The sequence below is a fragment of the Eptatretus burgeri genome, chromosome 13, assembly GCF_056783735.1.
Source record: "Eptatretus burgeri isolate ZD-2024b chromosome 13, Ebu_testis_v1, whole genome shotgun sequence".
Lineage (NCBI taxonomy): Eukaryota > Metazoa > Chordata > Myxini > Myxiniformes > Myxinidae > Eptatretus > Eptatretus burgeri.
The window spans coordinates 11,270,886-11,283,024 of record NC_140973.1 but is presented as its reverse complement, the minus strand read 5'-3'; the positions used below and the strand labels follow the sequence as shown (position 1 = coordinate 11,283,024).

Here is a 12,139-nt window from a genome sequence, read left to right as displayed (position 1 = left end):
GGAAAATGTGTTGTGGAATAATATACAGTATGTGCCATATCGATTGTTTGTCTTCCCATTTTCCAACTTTGCCCCCTTTAAATCATTGGAACTCCAGTGACTCATCTGGCAGCCATAATCTACACACGCTGCCATAGCGCAACGGCATTTAGCATTGGACCACGTGCTTTACGATTTTCCTTCTGAAGACCTTCCTTTGATTATTATGAACCCTTTTGCTTTTAGAATATTTTATTTTCCTTCTCTTAAAAACTTTCCTTCTTCTTCATTTATCAACAATTCCCTGCAATTGTCCTGGAAGTTTATTTCCACGAGTTTCACCCCTATAAATTACCTTTCCCCATACCCCAGTAGGTTACCCTTGTTTTGTTTACTTTGGTTATTTATTTAAGAGCCCAGTTGGTACATGAAGATCTGGGCGACGTGGGACTGGCGACAGTGGCAGGAAGCGGCTGCTGGAGACTCACAAGAACCTTCGGGAACAGTCGAGAAAGATCAACGATCATGTGGACCAACAAAGAGAGCAAGCAGAGACCGTTCTCACTCCGCCCCCAGCGGACACGAATACAAGGCTCACTAGCAGAACAGTGAGCGGCAGCGGGTCGGAGCAAGAGGAACAGAACGGGGTCGGTTCACGAATGGACTGGGTTCGGTGAGTGAACGAAGCGTGAAGGAGCCAGCTTGCCCTCCTGAACAGCAGCAGCCGTGGAGCCCAATCCAGTGATCCTTCAACAACTTTAATACGGGACCCAGACTGCGGCACGAGAACTACCAGTCTTGCAGTTTTCTTGTCCACATCCCACTCTGGCTGATGCATATGCACACCCCAAACCCGCAATCACCCCTACACCTCCCTCTCCTGCACATTGGAATCGACACTGGCCAGCCCTGTCAATGTCTGGAAAGAGTGGAGTCGCACCTATATCCCGAACTGCTTCTTGTCTATCATTCCCTATATAATTTCCTGGTTTGAATGAAGCGCCTTGTCTTGTGTCTTGAGTAAGGTTGTCTAAGAGGAAATATGCGCTGGTAAAATAATCTGCTCTTTTGTGCCTTTTTGTGAATAATTGTAAACTAGCAGTGATGGGAAAACATGTTTTAAATGTCAACTTGATCGGACACATGGTATGGCAGCCAGAATTTTTTTTATTTTTTTTGATCTGGGTTCTTTTTTATTTTTTCGAATGAGGTTCACTTGGCTGTGCCAGCGCACAAACACGACACAAAATACACCGCGCAAAACTACACAAAAACCACACAACACAAGTTCTGGTGAGGGTCTGCAATGTCTGATTGCTCTTTGTAGTTCATGAGAGCTGCTCACCTCTGTGCTCCCTTTCCTTTTCTTTACCCACAACGGTCATGATATTGATCAACATGACCCGGGGACACACCTGCCCGCTCGGATAGAACACCTTTTCCTCCATATCCTGCTTCTTATTGGTCTCACGTGCACGTACGAACGGGTGCTTCACGGAGTGAGTGTCTTTCTCCACTTGCTCGTGACAGCTGGTGAAACCCTGTGGACCTCCTACCTCGCCACCACCGCCAATCACCAGCGCACGTGGAAAGGTAGCGCCCGACGGTATCGGGACCAGCGGCAGGACGGGGCAGGACGGCTCAAGGAAGGGCACTACCGGGGAGTCTGTCGGGGAGTCCACCGAAATCCCGGGCTCGTCATGATCCACACCGATCCTTCCCGCCGCATCCAATGCCACCACGGGACCAGGCTGTAGGGACGGGTCATGCCCCAAATGCAGGTCTATCGGCACGATATTCGACGACCCCATGAGAGCGGTCTTCGGCCCCCCCGTCCACCCTTGGACGCCGCTGTCTGGACCATCCGACATCTCAGCCAGGCCGTCCGAATCATGTCGCTCGGGGTCGTGTCCGTCGGGATGATCCACATGTGTCGCGGTCACTTCCAGCACCACACCAGACGGTGTGAGATCAGTAACGTCTGCAGCCGGGCGGCGACCCCCTCCGGAGCACGTCGCCAACACCGTAGGCTCGGTCCACGAAGGGGTTCCATTCACTGGGTGGTGAGAGATCGGAATGGGTAGAAACTCTGTTGGTGGGGGCACCGAGACGCTCCAGCGCGGGTCTGGACCCTGGTCCTGCGACACCGACGGCTCCTCGGACTTCACGAAGCTGGTGACGTCCAGGGACCCCGATGGTCTGTTTGGGACGCGACCTGGAGCTGCGGCTGGTGGGAATGCGAGCGAACGGTCTTCACGCTCACCCTCCAGGCCGGAAGGGTCGAGAGACGGTTCCACCCCGGGGTTTAAACTGCCGTTCGTGTTCACATCCTCAGGTGCTGATGATCCATTCATACCGAACTGCTTGTCCACACGCGCCCTCTTCAGCACGACCTCGACCCGGTGCACACCCTCTTAATTCACACACCCTCGGCACACGGGCTCGGAGAAGGTCCAGATCATCGCCCGGGCCGCTCGTGGAAGGTCACACAAGGAGCAGGACCGGCGATGTTCGGCCATCCCGAGCACTCGCTTCGCCATGTAAAAGCCTCAGGCCTAGTCAGGATTTCCCCTCTGAAGAATGATCGAATGGTCTCCGAAAGGAAGCGTTCGGTCCCTCAGTTGCAGCAGAAGATTCGGTGTGGTGAAGTGGGGTCGGAGGGGGAGAGCAGGATGAAAACCAAACCGGTGAAAACCCGACGTGACGAGAACTGGGCCGACGAACCGTCTGACGAATCGGCTTCGAGGAACTGAACGTTTCTTCAGAAATCAACGGGTTTTTTTTATCGCGAGCTCGGTGGTGACGTCATCCAACCGCTTCACCTCGTGATTCTCTCCCGTGAAAAACCGTGTGGTGAAAACACGTTTGTGTGAACATTGTAATGGGATAGAAAACACCATTCGGTGCTTCATGGTTAATTACAAACCTTCACCAGGCTGAACAGTTCACGTTTTGTGTCCCAATGGCCGCTGACAGGCCGGACTTGCATCCACACCTGATCGAACCAAATTTAAACACCTTGTTCTTGTCAGCGAACCCACCTCGTCCACCGAGGTTCGTCCGAACACGTAACCACGTTTTTTATTTTTTTTTAACAAATCGTGCTGTATATCGTTTTCGATCCCATCTCTCTCAATAATGAAGAAACACTTTCAAAATTTTAAATTCGGATCCGGATTCGGACCTTCACCGAAATCGGATCGCTTCGTCCTCGTCACACAGTAAACCCGTCCGCCGAGTTTCGTCCGAATCCGTCCGTCATGTTGGGAGATTTCCTCATCACGGACAAGTACGAGGAGGTGCAACATGTCACCTGGACACGTGGAACCGAGTCACGTGGTGTGCTGTCACCTTAAAGGGAACCAGAGAATCATGAGATGAGATGGAGTGTGTTCATCACACTCACAGATGCACACGCTCGGTTAAGGCCCTGTCACACCTTGACGATTTAGCCAACGTATGCCTGACTTGTGCAAAATTGGGCAAAAACGCCGGCACACGTCGAATACGTTATGGGTAAGTTTGTATACGTTAAGAACACGCTGGCATACGTCGTAGTATTCTGGAATACGTCGGAGAACGCCAAGCTGTTAGACAAATTTTCCATGCTTGAAATTTCCCGACGTATGCCAGCCTATGACTCACACGTTCCGCATAATGCTGGCCATAAGTTGTCGGCACGTTACGCGATCGTTGACACACGTCGACACACGTTACTCATAAGTCGAAGCACGTCAATGTAATGGTTAGCGTCAGTGTTCCGGGACTCCTTGGTTTTTTGTTTTTTTTTCTTGGGTATGCCTACAGCTACGCTGAAACGTCAAGGTGTGACAGCGGCTTCACACTTCGATGTCTCGTGCGGTTATGACTTGAATCGTCGAGCCGCAGCCTATTAATAGCCTACGCCACGTGATCGTTCGGTGATACGCTGCCGCACTATGCATAAGTTAGACTATCGTTGGGCATAGGTTGTGAACGCCGACAACACGCTCAGCATTCGTTGGTATAAGTTATCTATATGTGATTAAAACGTTCTGTGTACGTTACTAATACGTTATGCATACGTCCAACACGTTATTATACGCCCAAAAATTGAAAAAAACATCAATAGTTCAGCGTAAGCCAGAGTTTTACATACATTTTGATACGTTGCCATACGCTGGCTAAAACGTCAACGTGTGACAGCGGCTTTAGAAAGATCACCCACGGTGGACAAAAGTAATATAGATCGTCACCTGGTGTTAATTAATTGGCCACAGGACTCAAACTCAGGATCTGAAGATCCCAAACCATCATCCTCATCACTAAGCTAACACCAACTGGTGTTCAAGTGAAACACCTGTTGTAGTTTGTGCAGCTCCACTCGATTGATAATTAAATAATGATTGCGTCACGAGATTGGGAACGCAAAACGTGGAGATGAAAATTAAATAATGATCACTGAAGGAAAGCGTAAATAAATTAATTCTCCCGTTTCCATGGCGACAGAAAGAGCGCTCGCTCGCCCAGAAATACGTCACTGTGCTGAGGCGAAGTGCACGTGTGGTGCACCGAGCGGAGAGATATACCGACGTTTCGGTTGTTCACCCTTCGTAGGAGAAAAAGAGCGCAGGGTGAACACAGGAAACCTCAGCTTGTGCTTCGTACGTGGTTCGCGAACCTCGATCTTTCTGTCCGCCAGGAAAGATCGACATGAACCTTCACCAGGAACTCGAGTTCTTCCTTATATATCGGGGAGGGAGGAGTTATACGGGGAAAGTGGGGAGGGGAGGGGAGTGTGCTGTATCACGTGGTTGGTTTTTCGTATATCATGACTCGCCCGCTCGGGGTAGGAGGAATGTACATCCGGGCACGCAATAAAGCGGAGTTACTGCTACACTCTCACTCTCCGTGTTCCGCTGCACCTCGGACATTACAGGGAGTTATATGGGGAACGTGGGGACGGAATGGGAGGAGTTATACGGGGAACTTGGGGAGGGGAGGGGAGGGGAGGAGTTATACGGGGAACTTGGGGAAGGAGGGGAGGAGTTATACGGGGAACGTGGGGAGGAGTTATACGGGGAACGTGGGGAGGGGAGGGAGGAGGAGTTATACGGGGAACGTGGGGGAGGGGAGGGGAGGAGTTATACGGGGAACGTGGGGAGGGGAGGGGAGGAGTTATACGGGGAACGTGGGGAGGGGAGGGGAGGAGGAGTTATACGGGGAACGTGGGGAGGGGAGGGGAGGAGTTATACGGGGAACGTGGGGAGGGGAGGGGAGGAGTTATACGGGGAACGTGGGGAGGGGAGGGGAGGAGTTATACGGGGAACGTGGGGAGGGGAGGGGAGGAGTTATACGGGGAACGTGGGGAGGGGAGGGGAGGAGTTATACGGGGAACGTGGGGAGGGGAGGGGAGGAGTTATACGGGGAACGTGGGGAGGGGAGGGGAGGAGTTATACGGGGAACGTGAGGAGGGGAGGGGAGGAGTTATACGGGGAACGTGGGGAGGGGAGGGGAGGAGTTATACGGGGAACGTGGGGAGGGGAGGGGAGGAGTTATACGGGGAACGTGGGGAGGGGAGGGGAGGAGTTATACGGGGATCGTGGGGAGGGGAGGAGTTATACGGGGAACGTGGGGAGGGGAGGGGAGGAGTTATACGGGGAACGTGGGGAGGGGGGAGGAGTTATATGAGGAACGTGGGGAGGGGAGGGAGAAGTTATATGGGGAACGTGGGGAGGGGAGGGGAGAAGTTATATGGGGAACGTGGGGAGGTGAGGGGAGGGGAGGGGAGGGGAGGGGAGGAGTTATACGGGGAACGTGGGGAGGGGAGGGGAGGAGTTATACGGGGAACGTGGGGAGGGGAGGAGTTATATGGGGAACGTGGGGAGGGGAGGGGAGGAGTTATACGGGGAACGTGGGGAGGGGAGGGGAGGAGTTATACGGGGAACGTGGGGAGGGGAGGAATTATATGGGGAACGTGGGGAGGGGAGGGGAGGAGTTATACGGGGGACGTGGGGAGGGGAGGGGAGGAGTTATACGGGGAACGTGGGGAGGGGAGGGGAGGAGTTATACGGGGAACGTGGGGAGGGGAGGGGAGGAGTTATACGGGGAACGTGGGGAGGGGAGGGGAGAAGTTATACGGGGAACGTGGGGAGGGGAGGGGAGGAGTTATACGAGGAACGTGGGGAGGGGAGGGGAGGAGTTATACGGGGAACGTGGGGAGGGGAGAGGAGAAGTGATATGGGGAACGTGGGGAGGGGAGGGGATGGGAGGAGTTATACGGGGAACGTGGGGAGGTGAGGTGGGAACGTGGGATTGATGGGGAGGGGGGAGGAGTTATACGGGGAACGTGGGGAGGGAGGTGAGGTGGGAACGTGGGATTGATGGGGGAGGGGAGGAGTTATACGGAGTACGTGGGAGTGCCCGTGGGGGTCTGTCCTCCCACCCCTCCCCTTCCTCAACCCACCCCCCCGCCCTCCAGATTCTCACCCCCCCCCCCGCCCCATTAGTGCATGTTGCTTTGGGGATTCCCTCTCTGGGCACGTGTGTAAAGTGTAAAAATGTAAGTTCTCTCCACAGTTGACTTGTAATACCCATTGTCATCACCACCAGGTGGCGCTTCACGGTACACATTTACATGGAGAGTTTACATCGACCCTCCCCTCCCGAACCCCCGTGACTACACATGAAACCAAGGAGCCCGTGTTCACCACCGTGTCGAACCTGGTCCGTGTGCCAAGTTTGGTGGGAATTGGTGTTACACACACACACAAATATATTTATTTATTGGAAGATGCTTTAAAAAATAACTCCAAAGAAAAAGAGAAGCGTCCACGTTTGGTGCTGCATGTCCCACGCAGGAACTGGAGGAAGTGACTCTTTTATTATATTATTACGTCACCGAAACCTCGTCACAGACGGATTCCGTTCCATGAGCCCAATATGACAACCAGTGGAGCCTCTTGTAAGAGCCGGATCCCAGTCGATGTACTCCATGGCCTTACCTAACGAGGCCTACAAAACGAGGCCTTGTACACGACATTTTTGGTGTACACTACTCCTTGTGAAGAAGTCTCCTGATTTGTGTACATGTCTACTTTGACGTACAAACACCGTGTCAAAACTTTTCAGGTCACAGTACCGAGAAAAACGTGACGCGACCGCGAGGAGGAGCACAAAATTGGTCCTTCAGTATTAATATATTGATAATAATTGCATGCTTTTTATTAAATTGTTCCAGTGTAAATAAGTATCTGTGAATCTTTTGATTTCACCCCTCCCCCCAGTCCCTGATTTCCCCCCCCATTCCCTGATTTGTCCCCCCCCACCCCCCCCCCCCTCTCTACCCTTCGGTTGCACAAATAAATTAATGGATGCACACCGAGAGTGTGGACCACAATTGGTCTGGCCAAACCAATGGACAGGTGAGCGTTTAAGACAGAGGACCCTGCCAGGATTGGCTGGTCTAATCGACATTCATACTTGCTTCACAACCCATTTGGCTGCGGAGTTATCCATAGCGCAGCGGCCTACAGGGCCGGAGTTTGGGGTACGGACCGGGGCATCACCCTGTAGTAACCCCCGAACCCGCGTCCCCTCGTCAGTGGCAATACAATTGTACTTTGGGTGAATATTGGTTTGGCTGTTGAATATCCTTTCGGGTCGTAATGACACGAGCCAAGGGTTTACTGGCTGCAGCAATGACAAAAACATGAGATAAGAGACACCGATAGTGGCTGTCCTGGCTTTGGCAATAATAACAGCTCGAGATGTAAAAGACATTGACAGTTTGTGGAAGATATAAAGCACCAACAGTTTGCATCAAGCAGAAGAAAGAACAACAAAGGGACAAGGAATGGAGGAAACAAATGGGACAAAGACATTCTCCGGAGCTGCTACGCTGAATTTCATGTGGCGAAATTCATTTTAAAACGGACTCAAACAGTAAAGAAGGAATCGGGGGGCTCTCGGTGTCGGAGTGGCGACCCGTCCAAAATTGTACCCAATAGCCAAGGAGACTGCTTAGGCAGCACCAATGCTCTGCACAGAGTATGGTCCCAATGGATGGATGGATGTGAACCTGAGATGGTTCAGCGACTCCCATTCCATGACTACAAAGAACCGACTTCACCCTGCCATACACGTTGGTTGGTGGAGATTCAGCTTCACTTTTTAGGTCATACCCAGTGAGGTATCATCGTTGCTCAACTCCCTCTACTCGTCAAAACTAGTGGTCAGACACTGCACTGGTGTTGTCTCGGACACGATTTTGAAGCAGGTATCTTGTCAATGGCACATTATTGAGAAGGCAGCCTTGCCTGTTCCTCCACTGTCTCCTCATCTGCAATTACCCATTGTCCTTCACAACGTGCAGTCCCGTCTTCAATGTCTCACACAATTTAATCTGTGGACTCAGGTTCTACTTCATACTTCTATGATTCAAGGCTTCACCCTCTGAGAACTTTTACGACATGACTGGCCTATCGACTTTATCTTGTGCACACCCTCTGGACAAGATCCTGTTGAACGTGCTCACAGCCAACCCTTCACCAACTTGACTTGTAACCTGCTGCAGTTTCTTTTACAAACTGTTTGCTTGAGATAAGTTGCCACTTCGAGCTGCGTTGTTATCCGTGATGGTTGTACGTGTTTAATTTGGGGAATCTTTGGAAAGACATTAAGGGTTGCTTTTAATCAGTGTTATTGTTTTTTTTTAAGATAGACAGTAGGGATGAATAAATATTGCTTATAAAGTTATCCTTCTGTTTCGTCGTTTGTAGGTTTCCCCTGTAAAACAACAAAACAGGGCACATTAGTGTTCGTATTTATTTTCTACCATAACACCCTCCAGGTTACCAGTGCGGTCGCTCAGGTGCCTCGAGGTGGACACGGAACAATATCCATGATAGCTGTACATATTTCTGCTAAAATGTTTCTTGTATTGTCAAGAAGAGTTCGAACATTCCATGATGCCAGAAAGACTGGCTTCCTTTTAACCGTTTTAGCCCCACTATAACGGAGATCGGCTGACCGTGGGCAGCCAGACAAGTATGAGGTGGATTCGCTTTGATTCCCACTTTACTCCACCCTTTATTTTATTTTTTTTGTATACCTTGTCGAGGGTCATATGAGAGCTAACACACAATGCACATCAAAGGGGGCATGAGACAAGAGGGACGGGAGTGGGAAGGAAAAAAAGTGGGGAACAGCGACGTTAGGAGATCTATGGAAGGGAGAGGGATGGGGCGAGGAACACGGGGTATACAAGATGGACATACAGGGACTTTCAGGAAGGAAAGCAGGGAATTTGAAGGAGGTGGGTTTGGGGTGGATTAACGAGGGTAGAAAAGATCGAGGATTTGGATGGGGGACGATAAGAGGTGGTGGTGAACAGCCGTTTTGAAGGCCTGGAGGGAAGAATGGGATTGAAGAGAGTGAGGAAGTTTATTCCAAAGGTGGGAAAAAAGAGGAATGAAAGAGTGAAGGTGAGCAGTGATTCGTGATTTTGGTAGTTTTACCAGAAGGGGGTTGTTGATGGACATTGAGCGCCCTGCGGAAATATGGTGGGGACAAATCACAGACAGAACAGGGGGGGCGAGACCGGAGTGGAGACGGTAGAAGACAGAAAGACCACCGACCTGCCTGCGGTGAGAGAGTGAGAGGCCCAAAGACTCAGCCTCATCGCTCGCGGGAGATACCAATGATCCGAAATGCCTTGGTTTCTACAGCGTGAAGCCGAGAAAGGTGAGAGGCAGGAGCACCAGCCCATAGTGGAGAGCAGTACTCCATCAGGCTGCGGACGAAAGCTTTGTATGAGGTCAGGAGCTCAGGTGGGCCGAGGAAGGACTTTGCACAATGGAGGATTCCCAGTTGGCAACTGGCTTTGGAGAGGCCAGGTTATAAATGTGGCTTTCCCAGGAAAGATCATGGCAGATAGTGAGACCCAGAAGCTTGAAAGAAAGGACTTCTTCCAGAGGATTGTTGAGAAAGTGGATGGGGGTGGGGGGGGTTCCAAACGGTCCTTTTGGAGAGACATAGTGAGAGTGTGAGATTTTTCAGGATTAAAAGACATGTTCCACGTGTTGGATCAGTTTGTGATTTTACCCAGATCTGCAGAGAGTGAAGAAGCTTCTACTTGCCGGTCTGAGGGATGACTGATGGTATGGCAGAGGGTGGAGTCATCAGCAGAAAACTCAACTTTCCCTTTTATTGAGGTTCCCTGGAAATCCTGAGCAGCCAGTGCAATCTCTGAAGAGGGCTGTCTCATCAAGACTGATACCCAAATGCCAAATGCCTCTGATACCATATAGTGGGGCAGATAACAGCAATTTTTGAGAGGAATCATGCAAATGATGATACAAGCATCAAATTTGGCACATTTGTTCTCCAGGGGATTCTAATCAAATCTGCCTGATTGTCCATTTGAAAATCCAAATTTTGAAAAATTTGAAAAAAAATAAAAACTTCAAAAAAGTCAAGATCACGAATCAATGTTGGATGCTGGGTGAGATTGGTGAATGTTTCAGAAACATCATCAAAGACGTTCCAAGTCTGCTATGCAGTTTTCTTCCCTTCACCGCGGAAGGCAGACACGACGTCACATCCAGTGAACGCATGGAAGTATGGGATCCCTCTAGCTTTCTCAGGCCTTATTGCAGAAACTACCTCATGGACTGGAATCCATCATGCATTGGCTCCTTGGCCAAAGGCAATCCACATGTTCTCAAGACCTAGTTCCTGTAAGGATGGCAGTACAGATATTGCTATGACTAGTACGTTCGTGTCATTCACCTGAATGATAATGGACTTGCTACCATCCGTCGTTGCATCCCTGGCATGTACAAATATTCGAGTGTCAGCTTCTTCATGACAACATGGAGACACAGCATCCAGTGACTTCCTTGTGTTGCTAATGGCATCTTCTCCTTTTGTGACAATGACTGTGCTTGTCGTCTGTGCTTCACACATCTTTTCCGCAAGGAAGTGAAACAGCTCAGTCTTGTTGCTGTCATCTCAAAGAAAGCTTCTCCAGCTACTTGGGGTCTTACTGGTTCCTGTCACTCTTCTTCTGATTCCTTGCCCCCTTTTCGACCTTGCCTCGGACTTCAGACTTGACTTCTTGTACACATCAAACACTACGTCCACCCTCTCGTACCTGGCACCATAGGATTCCACCTTTGGGATGATGTCTTCTTTAACATAGTCATCAAATATCTTTGAAGTGCGTGGAGGTAGGGCATTGATAAGTGCTGAGCGATCAATGATGACTGCATCTCCCCCTTGGTTCTCTGTCTGGGATGTTCACTTGTGCTTCAAGAATTTCAGCCAGCTGTGACTTCAAATTTTTTAGAAGTTTTTTTTTTTTCAAATTTTTCAAAATTTGGATTTTCAAATGGCTAATCGGGCAGATTTGATCGGAAAGCCCTGCAGAACAGAAATGCCAAATTTGATGCTTGTATCATAATTTGCACGATGTTTCTACTATCTACTACACTTATAATGTAAGGCCATCACTCCCCAGCCACATGCGTGTAGAATGTAGACTATTGGCTGCCAGCTGCTCAAACCTACCAACACCGCCCTTACTCCATCGCCACAAGACCTTTCCTGTACTCCTATAAACTCAAACTCCTCTGAGCCACCGAATGATTGTGGAAGATTTTAAGTGCCTGTTTGTGGTGCACAGGGGTAGCCACACTCTCTGGGCTCCTATATCCTTCATCAAATGGAAAGCAGGTAAACGACAGTTGGAGAATACAGAAACAGCACCAAAATATCTGAAAAGATTGGCTTTCATCAAATAATGTCCTTAATCTACCATTGGCCTTCTTGAAGCTCATCAGCCAGGAAACTGTGCCTTCACCACTGCTGGCTAGTTGAAGGGTTACCTCTCCTTGGTGGACTGACTTTCAAGTCTAATGGACCCCCACCCACCCTTCCCACTCTGTCCCTCCACCTCAAAGCAGAGGTTAACAGGATCTACCGCGAGAAGCTGGGGATAGGTCTTGGCTCTGAGAAGCTGTAGATCCAGGGAGGACTAAGAGTGCCTCCATTTCATCAATTAATTTGGCTATGGCCCACCTGATAAACCTGATGAGAGACACCTACCTCATGACACTTTGGACCCCTGAGCATAAATGTGGGCTCCATTAATTAACACGTCTAACTTGTGAATTAACTT

General features: G+C 50.2%; 1 protein-coding gene across 1 annotated transcript in view; it reads right to left on the bottom strand.

Annotated features, from left to right (window-relative positions):
• Window positions 1-2,719, bottom strand: part of SELENOK (selenoprotein K) — a 37,332-nt gene extending 34,613 nt beyond the window's left edge. Inside the window, exon 1 of the mRNA XM_085851109.1 lies at window positions 1,325-2,719. Within this exon, the coding sequence (XP_085707235.1) occupies window positions 1,325-2,333 (1,009 nt within the window). The 5' untranslated portion in view covers window positions 2,334-2,719. The remainder of the gene's footprint in view (window positions 1-1,324) is intronic.
• Between the last annotated feature and the right edge of the window lie 9,420 nt (window positions 2,720-12,139).